Here is a 21,835-nt window from a genome sequence, read left to right as displayed (position 1 = left end):
CAGTGATAACTGTCTTTTAAATTGTATGATTTGGGTCAAGCTGACAGACAATGAAAAGGTTTACCTCTAACTTCGGTCCAGGCATACCTTTTATTGGTTTTGCTCAAACAGTATTCAGGGATTGGAATGGTCTAGTCAAAGTTCACCTTAAAATCTGAGGCTGGAAAAACTTGCAGTAGTGAAAAGTAGTGGTTCTATAAAATATTGACTCAAAGGCTGAATTTAAAATGACACTTTTTTGATCTCTATCTGTACAAAATGTTAGAAATGTTTCTTCTACTTCTCTTTTCTGCATTGTTTTGGTCTAACAGATGAAATCCTCACACAATTATGTTCAAGGTGACAAAATATGAAAATGTCTATCACTGCAGATAAGGATTATTTTAGTATTTGAGTATTCTGTTAAATATATTCTGATTGGATAAAAAAATTGGCACATTCTGCAGACTTTTCATTGAACTACTTCATCTTAAAAGCAAAATTTATATATTGTTTTGTATAGTTTTGGCTCAATTATTAGTTTTAGGGTGTTTCAGTCTGTTTACTCAAATTAGCAATTAATGGATTACTAAATTAGTTGACGATTATTTCAATAATTGATTAATTACAATAAATCTAATTAATCATTTCAGTCCTAGTTGTAACCTGATTGACTTGAACGCTCCTCCTAAATGTTGCTGCAACCCGACAACAACGAAGACCTGAAGCCGAACTTCAGCACAGTTGAAACATTTTGAACTTTGACACCAGCAGGCGATTTTAATTTGTTCCTCCTCAAGCTGCTTGACTTGATCATTTGCTAGCAGGAGCCTAATGGGTGAAAATAATCATTCCTTCATATCGACGGGGGGGAAAACAAGACATTAATCTCAAGCTGCAATCATTAAAAGTTTGTTGAGCACAAACAGCTGACCAGGCTGCGGTCCATTTGGGTTTCATTTCTGTGTCGTCTCCTTGGACCGTCTCCCATTGACAACCTTTAGACTCGATCGTGTTCCACCGTCTCTCATTAATCCTATCTGCTGAATCACAGATAGGATTCAGCAGGCCCCCCGTCCTCCTGCTTTTATCATTTATTTCTGCATGTATTTGCATTATGATAATAACGTTATTACTGATGCGTTGTTCTTGCAATGTTTGGTTTCTGCTGACTGGACCGAACCAGCAGAGTGTTGCTGTCCTGGTATTGTTGCTGATTTTTTTCCATTGATTCAGTCCGTTCCCTTTTTGAAGTTTTCATGTGTGGATTATTGTCCTGCAGGTTCAGTTAGCATTTGATCGCCTCAACATTTAACAGCAGAGGTTTGTTTGTCTCTGCTTCATTATTGGCAATAAGTATAAATTAGAAAGACTTTAATTAGGATTACTTTGCTTGCATTTTTTTGCCTTCCACACCTGCAAGATAAGCTCATTGGGTGAAAATGAAGGCTACTTGGAGCTAAAGACTTTTCTAACACTTCAGCTTTGTTTTCATTAAGGAAAGCAACGCTCCTTTTGCTTTTCCTTTCGCCAAAATAAAATCAGCGCATTCTCTTTTCATCATCTCGTTCCCTTTGTGTTGGATGGCTGCACCGTTCGGTAACAGGCGTGCCTGCTACCATCTCTGCCGGGGAAGCGATCGCATTAAAGCAACACACTAATTCGACCTGAAATTGCATTCTTAATGTCCCGGGTTAATGCTTTCATTATGATATCTGGAAGAAAAACAACAACAGCAGTGCTACCTTCGCTAGAATCTTAACAAGAAGCAAAACAGAGGCAGATGTGGAACGGAAACCAGAATTGCCCCCAAGCACTGCTGTTGCATACAATTATAGAGGAAATTACACTGGAACTGCAAGCTGCTTGGCTGCATAATATCTTTCTGGATGAAATTAGTGTTTTCATTACCAAAGTACGTATCTGTGACACTCTCTCTTCTCTTTTTTTTGTTGGCCTACATCTGCAGTAAGAGAGTATAGTCATCCTGTTTTTCATCTTCACATTTCTCTCTGTTTAATCATGGCATAATTTCATCTGGGACCCCCTTCACTTCATTATTTTTTGCTTTTTTTTTGTCTCTCTCTTAATTTAATTCCTCTCCTGATGTGTGCAGCGAGGAAGATGTTCCCCAAGAGGAAGCTGGATGAGAGCGAGAGTCGGAAAGGGGAGTTCGAGGTCGCGGAGGAGCAGGGTCAGCAAAACAAACGACCCCGCTTGGAGAGCAGTGTCAGCAGTGCAGGTACGCTTTCTTCCTCTGCAACGAGCCTGATAACAGAGGTCACATCCTGTGCAGGTCTGGAAGGCCCAGGTGAGCAGGGAAGGTAGAGGAAAAAAATAAAGCAACACATTGAGTAGTTTATTAGAAACCTCTGAACACAATCACTTCTCAGTTTTCTTTAGAGTGGCATTTTCTGTGATGGACCGAGAAAAAGTAGAGTGTGTTTCTCTTTAAAAAATAGAAGGAAAGTGAATGTGGGGTTGCCATTTTGTTTATTTTTTTGTAAATAAAATTCTGAACTTTGACTAGGACATTTTAAATCTTAGTATAAATAATTCTATTGTATTTCTGACTGTTTGTCTAATTTCTCCATTATTTTTTGCCTCTCCTTCCCAATTGAAATACTGTTGAGAATCTGATAATATTTAACTTTTCATATGTACAAGACTTTGTGTGAGTTTCTGGCATCAGCATTCTGCATACAATCAACTGATTATCCAAACAGATTAATAAAATGAGCTGCTTACATTGTAGGTTTTGCAGGTCATTTTATTGTTTTAAGTCTTAAAAATTGTCCAAGTTCAGTTTCCTAACTCAATTTGTAACGTTTAATCAAGACTGTTCAGTCTGTGAGATTCTCAAAAAAACAACCAAAAAAACAAATGATTCACTGAATGCTCATTTTTGGACTAAACATTCAAAATCTTTTTTAACTAAACAGGGATTACTTTCCAGCTTATTCCTTTTCAAAAAGGTTTACAACTTCAACAGTTTTTTTTTTTTTTAAGTTTGCAACAATTTTGCTTAAACCCAAAGACTATAAAGACTTTGTTGTATTTTCTGGTCTTTTTCTGTTGACTTTTTTATTCTGCTGCCATTTTTCTTTGCACTGCCACAAACTTTTCCATCTCTCCTCCGCCAGTATCCACTGGTGTTCCTGAAAAGGCTTCTTATTCTAATGGGTTGAACAGGCAGACTATTAATTAGTTTGAGCACTGCTGCCACCTAGTGACCGGAGGCTTGTTTATCATTCAAGCATGAATCAAGACACTTGATACAAAAAATCCCACCCCACAAAGTGCTGGTTTTTATCTTGATTTGTCCTTCAAACACATTTTTTTTCTGTCCCTGCTGAAGTTTTAGCAGCATCCCCAGAGCATGATGCTGCCGCCACTATGTTTGAAAATTACTGCTGGATTCCCTGGTTTTCATGATGCTGTTTGTTAACTAAAATTCTCTAAAGTTTAATTTCTTTCCACTTCATGATTATGCACTACTTTCTGTTGATTTGTTACAAAATCCCTTCGTTAGAACAAACAGAAAAAAAACAAACACTTTCTGGTTGTGACATGAAAGAATATGGAGAAGTTCAACGGTTAGGAATACCGTTTGCAAGGCGTGGAGTCTTAAAATTCAAATACCAAGAAAAAACATGCCACAAGTCTTGCCACATAGTGATAGCACTGATGTTTCTTTTATCTAACACTTACAAGCTTCTCCAACCATCCATAAGAAATTAATTGGATTCACTAATTGACTAGGCGATCAAAAGGAAAATTGCAGTTATGAGAATTTATCAGATGGTAATCATTAAAAGCGTACTTTTTGCTTGCATCTCTGAGATGTATGCAGCTCGTAGCAGCCTGAGCTTCTGGTCTGACAGAGGAAATGTTTTAAAACCACATTAATCTTCTGTTTCGCTATTTCTGGAAATTTTCTTTGCTGGATGAAGAATTGGGAGAAAACAAGAGTATTAATGACTCGCAAATGATCCTTAGCTTCTTCCCTGACACAACGGTTCCTTTAATCCACAATAAAACCACATAATACAGAAACATAGGCAGCAAGAAGGCAAATAACGTGCAAATGAAAACTAAAACATTACAAGTAATTGGTTTTTCCTTCAAAGGATTATTTTATCTTTTAATTTGCTGGTGTTTATTTGGGGCAGTTCCTCTCACTAGGGCCCATAAAGGATCAGGGGAATCTTCCTGATGGCAGTTTCTGTTGCATTTAGACCATAGAGGAATGATAACAACCAGGCAGTTGTTAAGATGATTCCTAATATTTTAAACCCATTTTTATATAGATTTAACGCCTAGAGGTGAAGATGTCCATTGGTTTTATTTTGTTATTTCGCTTTATAAATAAACAAAGCTAAATTGAAGCTTTGTGTATTTATTTCTAAAAGCTAACAGGGTTTTTTGTTCTATTTTGGTGTTTTTATACCATTGTACCACATGTCTTATTATTATTTTTTTTCCATGTCAGAGTTTGAACTCTTAGAGATCAAATTATCTTAAATAAGGAGAAAATACGTCCTAACTTGTACTTTCTTTCTAAAATGGCCATCATTATAGAAAAGGGAGAAAAAGGAAAACCTTACCACATGAAGGAAATCCTATTTAGATTTTTTTTTTATCTCCAAATCCTTTTCCAGACCTTATATGATTGTCCCTCTGTAGCCCTCTATTTTTCTGTGTTTTATGGCCTAATTGGGCAGCTGCTGCTATAAAGGCTACCATGTACTAGTAGGGATGTAATGATACTTAAAACTCCAAAATCATGGCAAGGCTTTATATTGAGTTCACAAGAATGGGACAGGATGAGAGTTTAAGATTATTTACAGATATTTAAGACTGACACATTTTTTGTTTTGCTATTTGAAGTTAAATCAGACTAACCTTTTCTTGTTTTAAGTCAGATACAATTATCAGAATTATTTCTATTTACTAAATGCCAGAAAACAAGAAACATTTTTAAGGATCTTTGTCTTTGTAACTGTCTTTATATGTTGTGTTTTAGCATTTGAGTTGAGCTGGAATCTTGTTAACCTTTGCAAGATTTTGTCTGAATTGCTTCAATGAACTGAATATTTATTATTCCTATGGCTCAATGACTTACTAATCTTTGCTATTGAAATAAAGGTTGTCTTATATTTTATAGGTAAAGTTTTTAAAGTTGGGGGATTTTTATGAAATTAGTGTACTTGTATCAGTTCATTTTGTTCTTCTTTGTGAAAACAATTGAGGTGTTTTGTCATGTTCTTCATTTAGTTGTATTTTATCAGGAGGTTGTAGACTTCAAAGGTTCATTGTACCTTTTTCTTCATTAAGTTCAGCTTATTGAGGATTTGCTATTAATTAAGTGAGCTGTGCAAAGCACAGCCAACTTTTAAATGTGAGTGGCTTATTTGAACTTGAACAGCTTAAAAAGCACTTTGTATGGCAGACTTTGTATTTAATTTCTGAAAATACTGAAGTGATTGTTAAAAAAATTCCCCGATTCCATCTAGACCTTCTAAACTTTGACAGTCAACCTACAGAAATTGAGTTTTCCTGACATGCAGAGGTGATTTCAATAGGTTAATTCAACAAGAGGTTAAATCCTGTGTTTTTTAACTATACTGTGATTGACTAAAACAGGAAAATCCCATCACTGACCTCTAAAGACACAATGCATGTTTTTAATTTTAGAACAGAGAAGGGAAACCTAAATGCTTGCTGTTTAGCCGGAATGGCTGCACTGTATCAAAGCCCTTTTTAATTGCACCAGGATGAATGATTTGTTAAAAAGCATCGGAGTCCTTTGTTTTTCTAAATGAGTACTTAAGAACAGGGTAGTAATCCTACCTGTAATCCAGCTTGCAAACCAAACAATTCTGCTCCAGAAAGAGTTTCATAAATATACCCGTAACCTCCCTGGTGAGTTGGAGAAGTGTTTTTTTGTTCTTCTTACCATCGATGGAGAGAAAAGTTTGACAACTACTTTATTCCCAACTGCTGCTTTCACTTTTCCCAATTTGCTGGTTTGTGTTTTGACAACTCATCTCATAAAGACCAAAATTATTAAGCTAAAGCAATACCGCTGCTGGATGTATAGACATTTCTCACATTTTTTGCTTTTTTAGATCATTAGTTTTCAAAATAAAAAGTAGTCTTCAACTAATGATTTCATTTATTGGAGGAAAAAGCTATCCAAACCAATCTGGTCTTGTGTAGAAAAAAGTAACAACTGTCTTGCTAAGTTATGATGTAACTGTGATTAGCCACTTTTTTTTGGGGGGGGAAGCTGAGTTTTATTTCAATCAGGCCTGATTGCTGCCAGACCGGAAATCACTTACATAACAAGATACATCTAACAGGATGAAGTGAAAAAATATTAAAAGGCAACATATTATGACTAGAAGACAATGAAGGACTAATCAGAAACACATGAACTGACATCAGTTGATTTAGGAATTTTAAGGCCACTAAAATGAATCAAAAAGCCAATCGAAGACACATCAGGCACCTTGTCGTCACTGATGGAACCATGAAAACTGTTTTTGGTTTGTAAATAATTCTCCAGTAGGATATCCAGCAATCAGTTTGATGTTAAGATCAAGCCCACCTATGATATGCTGCAATCCAAAGCATACTCACAAGTCCTCTGACTGAGGTTTTGGAGTGTCCTAGTCAAAGTTTGTGCTTAACATCATGTTAAATATCATCCAATGTGGTTGAACTGAAACAATTCTACAAATGCCAAAATGCCTCCCTTGCGATGTAAAAGACACATTGCAAGTAATTGCAAGGGTGACTCAATCAGTTATTGAGTTTGGTGGCAGTAACTGCTTAACATGAGGCAGCTTTTTTAGTTAATTAATGAAATCAAAATAATCTTTTTTGTCCCTCAGGAAATGCAGGTCCACCAACAGCAAAGTGACCGTTAAGTTGAAGCATGTAGATTCACACAAATATAAAAATATAAAAGCAAAAAGTAAAGGTAGCATACTCTGATCCAAAGAAAAGTGCAACTAAGTAAGATAATTTAAGAAATGTATAACATGGGTATTTCTGCATAAAAAACAGACTATTTGCAAAGAAGTGAAAAATTGTAAACATTGAGCTTGTGGGAGCAGTGATTGTTATAAAATTTTACAAAAGCTGGGGGGAAGGACCAATTACAATGCTACTTGGTGCACCAAGGATGCAGCAGTTTGAAGTAGCTCCCCAGTTCATGCATGAGATCAGAAATGTTGTCCAGCAGCAGTGTTAGTTCTTCAAATCTAAACCGTCATTTGAAAAGTGTTTATTTTTCTTAAATCATTGTTTAATGATACAAATCATGCAAAAAATTGTAAACATTTCTAAGGGCACATATGCTTTTTCACAGCATTTATTTGTTGTGTTTCCCAGCTTTTTGGACAACCTTTTAGGAAATGTTTTGATAAATCCGAGATGGTAGAGCTAAATTCAGCAGTTTTTGGCTTTATTTAATGTGTAGCTCAGAAAATTAAAGTTTTATGCCCGTGTTCTCAACCAGCCAATACCATGACCCCGTCCGTCTGCTGGGAGTCGGTGCTACAAGTTTGTCAATAGCAATTTCCCCTCCTACCTGAGTGTCTCGAGTGAAAAGGAAAGCTCAGAAATATCACCTACAGCGTTTATTGAACAAGAAAGTATCTTCAAACATGGCCTCGCTTAAAAAAAAAGAAGAAAAAAATGGCTGCCCTCAGTAAACCTGCTGGCATTTATCTCTTCAATGACTTCACTCCCTTTCTGTCTTCCCCTGTGTAGAGAACACCGATGAACCCATGGAGGAGGGAGCAAAGGAAGAAAAGGTTGAAAAGCCAGTGGCTGAGGCTAACAGCCCAGACGAGGAGGTGGGGAACGAGAAAACAGAAGGAGAGAAGGCCAAGAAGGAGGAGGAGCAGGTAGAAGAAAAGATCTCTGATGAGAAAGAAAAGAAAGCTGAGGGGGCAGAAAAGAAAAATGAAGCAAAGAAGAAGACGGATGATGAGCAAGGGCCTTCTGTCGCCAAAGACAAGGTGGTTGAAAAGGACACGAAAGACACAGGGAGCCCAAAAAGTCAAATGGAAGAAAAAAAGCAGAAAGAGGCGAAGGAGCAGAAAGATAAGGAGCCAGCCAAGAAAACCCCAATCAGCAGTTTCTTTGGTGAGGAGAAATTTGCATTGCTCTGTGCTTGCATTAAAAATGTCTCCCAAAAAAAAAAAAAAGTGCTGCGCTTTTATCTGTGCGAGAAGACAGTACATTTCTGCCCGTCATCAAACCCTTGCTCACCTTTTTCTGTTTCTTTTTCTGCCTTTATTAGCTCCCAGGAAAGCAGCAGTTAAGACAGAGAAACCAGAGAAGAACGAAGGAGAGAAAAAGACGAGTGCTGAGAGGAAGAGCTCCGAGGAGGAAGAGAAAGACGCAAAAGGGTGAGAGAAGTTGTGACTGGAAGTTGCATCCAGCTCAGGTTTGTTTGGTCGGCTGCTATGCTGCAGAATCTGCAAATAAGCTATGTGAAGTAGATAATTTATACACATTAGGTTTCTATTGATTGAACTTCTGTTTCCATTAGATGCATAAAATTCACAGTTCAGCTGAAATCAGGACAATTTGAAGTTCCTGTATAACACAACAGAGTTGTCATTCAATTTTATTTTTGTGATCTTCATCTTGCTGAAGGAGTCTTTAGTCAATAATACATTTTAGGAAAATGGTAAACAGTAATGCCAGTGTAATGCACAATGCACTCTTACCATGTGATGTAAGTGGTTCCTACACCTGGAAGAGTTTGGCTTTCAGGATTTTTCAGAAATAGAAACAGGGCACCAGCTCATTTGCTAAATATTGTCCGGTTGTCTGTTGACCTCCATTCATCCATCCGTTCATCATTAATCTAATTATTCAAAATCATCTTTTCGTCCATTTGTTGTTCATTCAATTGTTCAAAGTCGGATTTCCGTCCACTCATTCTCTACTATCCATCATACGTCCAACAATCTGATTGTCCCTCATCTCCCTTCTCTCCGCTGTCCATCTAATTGTCGACCATCAGTCATCCATCTAATTGTTTACCCTCCATTTGACCATTTTCCATCTGATCGTCCAGCGTTTCTTTATCTGTCATCCATCTGGATTGTCCCCCATCATCTGACATGGATCTGTCCTCCTGTTCTTTCATCTAATCATTTCCTTTCTATCACGATTTTTGCATATTTGGTATTAAACAGCTGAACTCTGTGGAAATATCTGCTGTAAATACAAAGTGAACTTTTATATTTATTGTTTAAAAGTATTGTATAGAAAGCTGAATCTTTATAGAAACAGGATTTTTATTTAAAAAATGGTGGAACTGTTGACTTCTCTCTTTTCCTTTGCCCCTATTTTCCCTTGGAGACATTTTCCAAGGTACTGACTGTTTATGAACTAACACCCCAACCTCTCTGCAGCTACACAAAAACCTGATGCACAGTTTGTCCTGATAACTTCCAGTCTGTTCTTTGTTCCCAGTCATTTCAGCTGCAGTAGTTCTTCTCTTAGACCTCCAAACAGTGGGCAGTCTTCCCCTCTCATTGTCTCTGTCTGCTGGTTTCCTGAGCTCATTTGTGGAAATGAGATATCGAACAGTCTCTGTGTCTTCAAGTTGCTTCTAATTATTTGGTTTGAAATCACAACTTTTCCCTACACCAGAGCCACTATCTGTGATTCTGTTGGCCATATATTTGGAATTAGGAAAATAAATTTGCTCAATGGAAACAAGCCAATTTGGAAAACTCAAATTTTTGGATAAGATGTTTTGGCTCTAGGATGAGGTGGTTCTTCAGCTCTATCGAAATGAGTGTATTTCGCAAAACTGCAATGGATCAACAGGTGGATTTTACTACTGGTAGTGGTATAAGGATGATGCATGTTTTTTAATGAGTTATCACGTCAACCACTTATTCACATGTAGTTTTAATTGCATTTCTTATTTGATGGAAACACCACAATTACAGAACATTAAGCGGAATATCGACAAAGTTTTGCATACATTTATAATGGAATCGCAGCTATTCAGAGCTCCATGTCTGTCCTCTTTTTCTGCACATAATCAGTGACAGAATGTTCTCCTCCAGCTTAACTCAGAGCTGTCCTTGGTTTCAGTTGTATTACTAATTAATGTAACCTTATTTGTTTCTTTCCTGACACTGAACACATCCACATACCAAGTTGCTGAGCTGAACTCCAACACTGAGCTCTTCATAATTTACACTCGTATCTAAAATGGAAATAATAGAATATTTTGTTAGGAAGAGCTACATAAAGCAAAACTTAAACTCAGTTTCATTGAATAACGCTCCAATATTTATGTGCATAAATATTGACTAAAATAAGGACTAGTTTAGCAACATAACAGAAAGATGGGGAGGAGGAAGAAATGGATCTAATTTAATGAATTCAGTGAGAAATATTCTTTTTTTTGTTATTCTATCTTTTTTTTTTGTTTCTTGATGTATCACTTCTACTGTGATGTGAAACCAAACTCCATAAATACCGTCCTGACTACAAACAAGATTACTGTACAGTAAATATCAAAGAACATAAGGAATATGCAGCTCTGGAAAAAATTAAGAGACCATTTACAAATTATCGGTTCATGATTTTGCTTTTTATAGGTATATGTTTGAGTAAAATGAACATTGATCTTTTATTCTATGAACTACTAATAAGATGTCTCTGAAGTTCTAAGGAAAATCTTTTTTGCAGAAACCGAGAAATCGTCAGAATAATGTAAATAATGCAATGCTTTCAGGCCTCAAATAATGCAAAGGAAATATTAAGTTCATATTAATTTGGAAACAACAATACTAATGATTCAACTCAGGAAGAGTTCAGAAATCAATATTTGGTGGAATAACTATGAAGTTTTCAATGGGGTTCAGTGCAGCGGGCTCTTCATTTTTTCCAGAGCTGTACATATTTTCTTTAACACAAACATGAGGCAAGTTTGGATTAAAAACCTAGAGCATATTCCTTGTACAATTTAAGAAAAGACCCAGATGACTTGACATTTACTAAGACTAATTAAATGTTATTTAAAATGTCTAAACTCTGCAGTTTAAACAGATTCTCCTGCTTTAACATTCAAGTAGCTCTCATGCCAGATGCGCCTGTAAAATCTACCTGTTAAGAGATTCAGGAGGAACTGAAAGTCTCATTAATGTCAACTTCATAGTTTTACACACAGCTAATTAGGATCAGCTGGTTCATAATAATTCACAGATAAAAAAAAACAACACAACTTTATGTGTGAAGTGCGAAATGCTACAGCCCAGCAGGTGAAGAATAGACTTCATTACTTTCAGATTTGATTACCTGCACAGTTAATGATCGTTATCATTAACCTGACAGCGCTGTAGCTCAACTAAGAGCTGGTATCTGCATGTTTTAACATAATTACTGACCGGTGCTGGAGTTCATTATTAAAAACGAAGCAATAATTTAATATCCTTGGATATCAGCCACCAATGAAGCTTTTATCTCTTCTGAAGTGTTGTCAAACTATCATTTTAATCAGTAACTCCTTAGATTGTGACCCACATGTTCATTTAACAGATAATTAAACTGCTGAAGAAAATCCAACTTTAAATTTATCCAAAATGGTGTCCCTATACAGACATGAAAGTAATATATATGCATGAAATTTGAATGAGTATGTTAGAAATATTTTAATTTAAATTTGTTTTCCTGTTTGTGGAATTTATCCATCATCACACCCTTTGTCAAAAGTAAAAATAGACTCTTCAGAAAAGAACAAATAAATATTATTTGGAGTTCAGTACTCATCAGATAATGATTGAAAGATGCTGAACATAGACTGGAAATTCAGTCAGAAAGGAGATTATGACATTATAAATATGTTCTTGAACACTGAATACTGTCTTTGTTGGTCATTTATAGTTAATTGAGGGCAGGTTAGGATGCATAAAATAACCTAAAATGTCACCAAATCGCACTATTTAATCCCAGTATTTTTTGGAAATCAGTGCTGCTACTTAAATTGATAGTATCCTTGCAATCTCTCATAAACTTCCTTTTTATTTTTATGGTCAGTTGTCATAATGTTACATTAAACACCTTTTACTCCAATTAGTTTGATTAGCCAGAGAGAGAAAATCAGCATTTTATAAAAATTTTAACTGGCATGGCAGACCTTACAGGAAGATTGGAAATTGGTTTCTCGTGGTGAAAGCTTCTCCAGGGAGAACTAACTCTCAGACTCTGAGTCTTTTTTTTGTGATGGAACAACATGCTAATTAGGTAACACCTCAAAACAAGGATGTGAGTCTCTGATTTGGTTCACTGGTTTATTAGGAATTTGATAACATGTCCAATTTATACTAGAAGAAATCCAGGTTTCTCACTTTAACTACCTTCTTCTGTAAGTCAGGCTGCATTCATGGAGTTAAAAATGTGTGGTTTCTGATCAGAAGTTTGACTAATTTGAATGTTTTGGCCAAAAACTTTTATTTCTAATTACAGTAATTTCACTTTCATCATTCAGATGGTCAATATATGGAGTGATTTGCAGGATTTTCTGGCTTTAGCTAAAAGTTACTTTTTTTAGAGTCTGTCTCTGTAATTTGCGACATCCAAAGCAACACAAAAGCGTAATACTTTATAAGAAACAACTCATCTTAGCAAACAAACTAATTATAGGAATTATGTCCAATTATCTATCCTTTTTTACTTGAAACATGTTTACTATTACAAAATGTGTTTCAAATTTTTAACTCTATTTTGAACTACTGTGTAAAGCTGAGACAAAAAAATCATAAAATTGAATCTTCAGATGCTATATATGCAAGGAAAAGTCCTTTAAAACTACCTTGACGTTTTGACTACTTATTGAAAGCCCTATGAAGCTAAAAGCTAAAATAAGCTAAAACTCATAAAATTCATCCTGTGTATACAGTATAGCTCTCCAAGTCTTATATCTGTTCAACTTTCCCTGACATGGAGACCAACCGTGTGAAAAACAGATATTCTTCCTTTTTCTTAAATTAAGACAAAAAAAAAAAATCAATTTGGAAGTAAATCAATATTTGTATTTAGGAGTCTCTGTGTGGCACTGCTCTTAATGGTAACATCTATGTATTTGCCTTCAGGGAAACTCTGGGTGTGATGCGATTACCTGTGCCATCAGCCACTTTTAATTACTGCAAAGCAAGTAATTAAACAACAAACAAACAAACAAACAGTTAAGGCTGTGTATAAATTGTAGATGCCTGCATAATGCAACTAAAGGTGGCTGCAGCTGCTCTAAGAGAAACGTCATGGGGATAAGCTAATCTACAGAAAACAAAATGAAGGCTTTTTATATCCTTTCTATGATGTTTCAGCCAGAAGGTGCTGTAATGCTGTTATTATTTTAACCTTTCCATGTAAAGTAAGCCAGAAGAAGCAGCAACAGCGTATAATTTATTTGTCTGTTCGAGGTCATAGTATCTATTCCAGCCACAAACTATTTTTAGTTTTGGAAGGAAGCAAAGGCATTTCATCTGCATAACTATTTATTTTGCATTGCTGCTCTGTGTGCAGCAGTGAAAGAGTGATGGGAGAATGCATGCAAAATAAATTTCACAGCTGTAGTTTCCATTTCATCATGAATTCATGCCATACTGTGTGAAAATAACTTTTTAAGGCAGTTCAAAGAGTGTGTTTTGCAATTAATTAAAGTTTTAAAATCTGTGCATATGCTTTTCTTTTTTTTAATTTGATTCATTGCAAAAGTCGTATTCTAGAAATGTTTGATATCCTCCAAAACTCTCTCCATCTTAAAGTCGTCAGATCTTGCTTGACTGGCTTTCCTTAAACAGCACCAGTTTTTTACTTATTTATTTATTTTTTGTTTTTATCTGGAACAATAACAAGAAGTTACTATTTAAAACATTTATTAAATCTTTCCAATGATTTCAAGTCAGATTTATTTAAATTTCCTCAATTCAAATGAAAATAATAATTAATTTGTTTTGTTTGGGCGATAAAAAGCTTCAGACAGCACTATTTTTATGTTCCTAGATGAAACTGAAAAGAAAAGGGGAACTCACCTTTACAGTTGCTGCTCTTATTTTGAAGGACAACTTCTCTTTCCAAATAAGAAATGCTAAAATTGCAGAAACCGTTGAGGTGCTTCTAACATCTTCACATTTCAGTTGATTTTCAAAAATGTAATTAGTTTTTTTCACTGCATTTTGTTATATAGTTTTTCTGTTTTTTCTTGTTTATTCTGGTTGTTTCCTAATTTAGTTTTTATAATTTTTTAAATATTAATTTATTACTGGGGGCTGGTTTGGTACGATGATGATTAATTAATGCTGGACTGATATTTAATTGTTCCTGTTTGTTTTTTTTTTTGTTTTTTTTTCAGTGAATCAACCTCAGGAGAGACGAACTACGATCCTTCCAGACCAAACTACCATCCGGTGGACCACGCCTGCTGGAAACAAGGCCAAAAGTAAGCAAAGCGTGGTTGTTGTTGTTTTTCTTTGCAGGTGCATCCTTGTCTTGTTTAGTATTAACGGGTAATCATAAATATCACGCTCAGAGTTCCTGCAGGATGTTAAGCAACCCTAGAAAAATAGATTTAGCTAAAAGCTATTTATCCCAGACTGTATTGCATTAAATAATAAATACAAAAACAAATGAGAAGAGGCAAAACATGCAGGAAAGTTGGGGCTAAATCTCAAAATAAAGCCTATATGTTTATACTGTGTATTTATTTAACAACTCTGCTAATTCACTCACCAGACTGTTTTTTTTTTTTTCCTAAGGACACAGCTGTCCCAACATTTGTCCTCCTTGCCCTCGTTTGATAACCTCAAATCAAAGCTTATCCTCCTGCTGCTCTAATTGCCGGTTGTTCCCAATATCCGAGTCAGCTAAATGTCGTCCATGTAAAAAAGAAAAGCTGTCATTGCTGCAGCTTTGCAGGCTAACTGCATCCTCATCTTTCTCCAGAGTGCCGTACTTGGCAGTGGCTCGCACCTTTGAGAAAATTGAAGAGGACTCTGGCAGGTAGGAGCTCCATGTGGAGGGAAAAACGGCAAGCAGCGTTGGAGGGAAAATGATTGCAACCCTTTTTCTCTCTCTCTCTCTCTCTCTGTTTCTCTCTCTTTCTCTCACACATTTCAGACAGCCAACTGGGATTTTTTTGGAATAACAGAATGAGAAGGGAGAAACTCTGATCATTTAATTTTGTTAGCTTGGAGCATACAGAGTGGAAGAAATGTTGAAATTGATCTGCAGCTGGTTTAAAAAACTTTGGTAATCAGTTCAGAGAAGCAAAAATACAAATACTTCTGACAAAGAAATTCTTTCTGCAATCTATATCAGACATACAGTGAGAAGTTTAAGTGTACTCTTATTGGTCATTAATCTTAGTATTGCAAGCTTTAGAAATAGTTGGTTAAGCTGACTTGTTTCATGGTGGTATAATGATACAACATAAAACAATTTTAATAAAAAAAAATTGGACAGGTCTGCATTTCCATTGATCGTATAATCGCATTTTGACATTTCCAAAATAAATTTGCTTAAAGAAACACTGCAAATTTGAAAAAAAAAATTGATTTTCAATAACATGTTTTGGCTCTAGGATGTAGTGGTTCTTTGTCAGTATTGTGTGTATAAACTGACAAAAACATGTGAAGTTGTAGAAAATTAATAATTCAAATGACTTATTAAAAACCAAAAAATTAACAACATTCATCTCCAGTAACAAGTGCTCCTAGAAGTCCTTCAACAGTCTCAGAGGAATATTTGAAACCAGAGACTTTCTGCTATACATCTTGATTCCTATTTCTCCTTAAAGGATATTGGATAAAAATTGCCCCTAACTATGACTTCCTATCTAAAACTGATGTCTACTGTTTCACAAATGAGCTCCTGATATGTCTGGCCGGGTCCCATTAAGGATTAAAACCGCCCAGACAAATCTCATTTCCTTCTCCTCAGTATTTACAGGATGGGCTTGAAATTAATTTAAGTCGTCCTCCTTGTCTATCCCCTTTGTCATTGTGTAGGCTGAGAAACATCGAGACGCTGTCGAACCTGCTCCGCTCGGTGCTGCTGCTCTCTCCAGGTAAAGGCTACTTCATCATGGCTGTAATGGTGAGGCTGACGCTGCTGTGCAGGCAGCTGGCTGCCAGCCACTCCATCAAGCGGAGGGCGGTGAAGCCAGGTTGCACATAAAAGCGCCGGCATTGTTAGTCTGCGTGTGAGTGAGTACGTTTACAGGAATCCCAGGCGTACCTGTGGGATTCCTGTAAAGACTATGCTGATATGTTGCTGCTTTTTAGTTTGAGTTTCTCTGAATGTGGTTCAGTACTTCCGCCTTGTTGACGCCTGAGCTCTTGGCTTGTGTCCGCCTCGTTCTGTGTTCGGGGTTCTGGTTTATGAGTGTGTTTTCTTGTCTGCACTCCCACTGTGTGTTTATGTTTGTGTAGTGGAGTCTGAGTGTGTGTTTTAGGGATGAAATGATTAATTGTGATGAACAGATTATTGAAATGATCATCAACACTGCAAAAACACAAAATGTTATCAAGTATTTTTTGTCTAGTTTCCAGTGCAAATATCTTAATACATTGAGTTAAGAAAAAAACAATCTTAGACTTTTTAATCAAAATTAAGGAAGTACTGACTTGGAACAAGTCTGAAATTATGAAATCTTCAAGAAAGCTGCTGAGTTGGCAGCAGTGAGATAACTTTTGTGACATGCAAACGTGCAGACATGACCTGGTGGACCGGTTTGTCAGTCAAACCTCTCTAATGGGAGAGCAGAAAAAGACAGCAGCTGATTTTCAGACCTTTTTTTGAGGTAGATAAGATCAGTGGATAAGATCGGCTTAACATGCAAGTATCGACCGATCACCGAACTCCCGTAATTAAAGAAATCAGAGCCGATTGATCAGTGCATCTCTAAAAATAATCTTTAGTTGGCTTGTTTTTGCTTCAGTTCATGAATGTTCTCTTCTGTTTTTCTGTTTGTCTGAGCTTAACACACACACACTCACTCCTTTTCCTAGACGACCTGCTGTGCTGTGTGTACTTGTGTCTGAACCAGCTCGGCCCCGCCTACCTTGGGATGGAGCTCGGCGTCGGGGAGACGGTGCTGATGAAAGCCGTCGCTCAAGCAACCGGTAACAAACACAAGTGAAGGCTTGTGCATTCGCCGCCTCAGCTCCGCTCATCAGCCAGAGAGCCGGCCGCCGCTCACCGTCTCGCTCTCGTTACTAGGGCGACATTTGGACAAAATTAAAACGGAGGCGCAGGAGAAAGGAGATTTGGGCCTCGTGGCCGAGAGTTCCCGTAGCAACCAGCGCACCATGTTCCAGCCGGCCAGTCTGACAGCAGGAGGCGTGTTTAAGAAATTGAAGGAAATTGCCAGCATGAGTGGGAACTCGGTGAGCCACAGAATAACATTTTCATTAGACGAGAACAAGCAGGGGGAATATATTGTCTGCCTCTTTGAATTAGCCCCAAGAAAAGAAAAGGGAAAAGATGTTAATGCAGTTGTGCAATGAACAAGAAATTACAGAGCCTTGCAAAAGCATTTATGCTGTTTAATCCATCATCTAGAACTGGAAGGAGTCACACATGCAAACACAACAAGAGCACCTGATGTGGTCCACCTAAGCTGGCAGGCTGAGATTTAGTCATAGAAGCAGCACAACAGGTACCTCTGGAGGAGCTGCAGAGAGCAACAGCTCTGATGGAATCTACTGTCTGGAACATGTGTTGCTTATGCACTCTTTAGTTATAAGGAGAAAAAAAACAGAACTTTTCAGCTTACGTTGAAAAAGATTGTGTGCCAGAAATGTAGCATTTCACATCACCTGCGACTCTCGTGGTGGTGGCAGTGTCATGCTGTGGGCACACTTTCTTGTAGCTGGAAAATGGAAGCTTGTCAGATATGATGTTGAATTGCGCAGAGTCAACTTGAACTGGGTTCAGTTTAGTTCCTTTAAAGCGTCTCTTTAAGGAACAGGAGCTTCTTAAAGAGACAGAAGCCCAATTTCAAGGCGTTAAATTGCTAAGTCAAATTTATTTTAAGCTATATTTAATATATACAGTATTGAAGATAACATAGTTACTTGAATATGCTGTAAAATGAAACTATGTGCCTGGAAAATTCTTAATTACTCCCATTTATTTTACAGATCTTGGAAACCGAGAAACATTCTCTTTTAATTTTACAATTTTGCATCAATTGTGTTGATATAGCACCTATAATGTTGATAAAATTCATTGAATCTTGTGCTAATATGACAAAAAGTGAAAAGTTCTGGAGTTTAAAATGTTTTTCAAGGCTCTGTGGTTTCTGCCAGTTAGTTTTAGGCCAGATAAAGGAAAAAGAAGGACATTAAAGTAAATGTGCATTGAACTGGAAATGACTAGTTTGTGTAATTCAAACAGTAGAGGTCTGTGAGTAAGTTGTCACCTGGCAGGAATCTCTTCTGTGCAATTAGTTCATTTTTCCTGCTTTGAACATGCATTTTCTACTCTGTGGTAACCTCGCTCTTTTTTTTATTTTATTTCTTTTTTCATATTTTCCTGCATTCTATCTCCTCTCGCTCTTCTTCTGTGAATCTCAATTTCCTCCCGCCCGCCTCAGGCCATGAATAAGAAAATCGACATCATCAAAAGCCTCTTTGTGGCGTGCCGCTTCTCCGAAGCCCGCTACATAGTCAGGTAAAATAAGACTCTCCCACACGTGCACACTCACACGCTCAGCTGCTTGTGTGACCATAGGCATCTGCATGTTTGTAGACCCAGATATACCACAGACCTCCCTGTGTGTTTCACTGTGTAGCGCTTATCACGTACAGCAGGTGGGGGGAAGAAGTAGAAAGGCATCTGTGATGCGTGGTGTTGACGTTTTGGTTGTGACGGGCAGGTCCCTGGCTGGGAAACTGAGGATTGGCCTCGCTGAGCAGAGTGTCCTCTCCGCCCTGAGCCAGGCCGTCTGCTTGACCCCGCCTGGACAAGGTAAACATCTTCTGTCGGCTCTTATCTTTCCTGCTTTTTACAGCAGGCGTTTCTAAACTGCTTTCAGTTTAGGCACCAGGACCTTTAAAAGATATTGTGTCTTATCAAATATTAAACGTAATGGGAGTGTAAGAGCTGATACCAACAGTCTGAACTGAGGATTTTTCAAAATGGAGTTCATTTTTTATTCACCACAACTCAAGTTCAGACAGGTGCCATCTAGAAATGCGGACGATTTAAATATTTTCCAAACTCGTCCTTCAGTCTGTCCATCTATCCACCCTAGAGATGGGAAGATTTAGGCACTTTGTGATTTGAATTTAATTAATTAAATTCTTCTGAGTTTCTCAATATCGGGTTTGAAAGTAGCATTAAAAGTCACCTATCATGGGTCATTTAACAAGTTAGGACAGGTCTATTTGCTAAATAAAGCATGTTCATTGCATTATTTTGTCTGTCCATTCTCTCAGTTCAATGACCACCTTTTTGCTCACCATTCATCAATTTTTTGTCCCTTCTCCATCTATTAGTTCTACGGTGTCTGTTTGTTCTTCATTTTCCATTCATAAGTCTCTTTTCTCTCATTGTTGGCCCACCTTAATACAATGCCCTGTCGATCATTGTCCATCGTCTGTCCATCCACTGATTTTCCATTACTGTTTTATCATTTGTCTCTCCTTCTGTCCATCTCTTTGTCTAGTACCAACCTGTCCCTCCGTCTGTTGTTTTTCTACGACTTTAAAGGTTGTTCTTACGTTGGGTCTGGTTCAGACATACCGTGCTTTTATTCCAGCAGATTAAAGATCAGGATGATCTAGTCCTGAAGTGACAACTCTAGAGGCTGATTGAAGTTGGTACAGAAAAGCCGTGACATGGTGCTTTACCACAATGCCAAATCAGAAGCCAATTCGAGCCTTTTGTTGTTTCATAATTTGTGGGACCTACAGATAAGACCTGACTGTTGACCAAACAGCTACAAATGCCCAGAGTTGTTTAGTATTATATCAATCAGAGTGATAGGTATTTTGTTTACCTAAATACAAAGAAAGAATCAATCAGTCACATCACTTTGTCTGTTAGCACTACAGTGCAGCTCGGTAACTTTTAACTTTTCTCTAGTATGATTGTATGTGAGAGTAAGAAATTACAACTCACTTAGAGTGCACATATGGAGCAGAAGGTGTTTCATGAGTGTGAATAGGTGAGCAAGAAACACTGCAGCACTTTGTTCAACCTAGATGAGTTAGAAAAGTTGCTAAACTTATGGACTGATTACACGCCCCTATAAATCTAGAGGGAAAAAATGGAGAGCAGGTTAATGTAATGTCTGTTGTGTTTTAAAATTGTAGCAAAAAGTTAAGAAGTTTGCTGCAAAATAAAACTTACTCCTTTGCAAAAGCCTTCATACCGCTTGAATTTCTAAATTACGAAATTGCCATTCAGTTGTAGCTCTGGAAACAGGAAAAGCAGGAAGTGAACTTTATAGCAAGGCAGTCTGGGTAAATCTGAACCAAAACCAGCGCTCAAGTCTAGCACTGGAGGGGACAATAACTCGTGATCGTCTACCAAAGACAAAAGAGAAATCTTGCAACTGCTAAAATCTAATGCCGCTTCATTTTTGTTTACATTTTGTAAAGGAGGCAGTTGCGCTCAGTGTCTTCTTCCTGGTGCAGCGCCACCACAGGCGAGGAGGAGGACAGGTTTTTCAATTAGTTTAGTTTCTTGACACAGTGCAGTGTAAAAGAGAACTGTAGCAGCTGAAAATGTAACAAATGTTACAACTTTCAGGTGGGAAAACACAATTAACTTACCCACAGCTTGCATATTCCCAATAAAAATGTCTTTCTTTCCTTCCATTTTGAAAATATGTGCTGCTTTGTGTTGGTCTATCTAATATAGTTTAACATCAAAACCACAAACTTAAAGTGTTGAAAGGGTATTTGTGTCTTGGAAGGCATTGTATCTGCTTTAAAAAAATGAGTTGGACAGTGTGAATGTGAAGGTTATTTTTCTTCCATTGAACCTTTCTCAGAAGCGTGCTGTTTTTCTTCCTGCTGTGTTCTGCTCGGATTGGTTGTTGTTTCACAATCTGGTCTCTGTTACTTTAAAATGACCAATGTTGAATCCGCTTCAGTTTTTTTTTTATGCTCAACATTTTTATTTTAACTTACTTCTTCTCAATCTATTTTGGAAACTTTCTTAAAGCCAGTTTTCTTTTTTCCTTGCACTTCTAGAATTACTGGCATTTTACCCACTTAACTTATTTAGACCTGAAGTTGCAAACTGTATGCGTTTAATTAACAGTATTCATTAACCTACTCCCCTTCCCCCCCTCGAGGAGTAAACCGAAAAGTCAAGGAGGTGACACTAAGAGGTGAGGATGGAGTAGGGGCATGTCTTATTTAGATTTTACATTTAAAAGCAGTGTTAAAATATTCATTGAATTAATTAGCAGAGTCAAATGTCAAAGCAGCATCTTTTAAGTGATAAAGCCAACAACGTACGACCGTAAGCCGACGCGGATGTACAAGGCGAAAACGGCAACAACCGGTGGTGTGTAATCTGAGTCGCGGAGCATATTTTTTCACCATTACGTTGTTGGATTCATCACTCTTTCGGGGGACGTTTTGACAGCGCATCTTTCACCGATCGCTCCCAGCGCCCGCGCCGACTTGTTCTCACCAACACCTGAGACTCCAAATTAGACGGATTCCATCGTGACTTATTAAAATGTGTTGTTCTGTCACGACCGCTGAAGGTATTCAGTAAAAAGAGTCAATTAGACCCAGAGCTCGGTGGGGGAAATTTGCATTGATCTTTGCTCTGCACTTGA

At 37.3% G+C, this 21,835-nt stretch overlaps 1 protein-coding gene across 1 annotated transcript in view; it reads left to right on the top strand.

Annotated features, from left to right (window-relative positions):
- Positions 1-21,835, top strand: part of lig1 (DNA ligase 1) — a 72,909-nt gene that overhangs the window by 7,571 nt on the left and 43,503 nt on the right. Inside the window, exons 5-14 of the mRNA XM_014474865.2 lie at positions 2,096-2,221; positions 7,762-8,139; positions 8,297-8,405; positions 14,384-14,470; positions 14,974-15,030; positions 16,038-16,096; positions 17,040-17,153; positions 17,251-17,417; positions 18,629-18,705; positions 18,911-19,002. Coding sequence (XP_014330351.1) covers positions 2,096-2,221; positions 7,762-8,139; positions 8,297-8,405; positions 14,384-14,470; positions 14,974-15,030; positions 16,038-16,096; positions 17,040-17,153; positions 17,251-17,417; positions 18,629-18,705; positions 18,911-19,002 — 1,266 coding nt within the window. The remainder of the gene's footprint in view (positions 1-2,095; positions 2,222-7,761; positions 8,140-8,296; positions 8,406-14,383; positions 14,471-14,973; positions 15,031-16,037; positions 16,097-17,039; positions 17,154-17,250; positions 17,418-18,628; positions 18,706-18,910; positions 19,003-21,835) is intronic.

The sequence above is a fragment of the Xiphophorus maculatus genome, chromosome 6 (assembly GCF_002775205.1).
Source record: "Xiphophorus maculatus strain JP 163 A chromosome 6, X_maculatus-5.0-male, whole genome shotgun sequence".
Lineage (NCBI taxonomy): Eukaryota > Metazoa > Chordata > Actinopteri > Cyprinodontiformes > Poeciliidae > Xiphophorus > Xiphophorus maculatus.
Note: the sequence above shows the minus strand (reverse complement) of the source record. Positions and strands in the feature narration are given on the sequence as shown.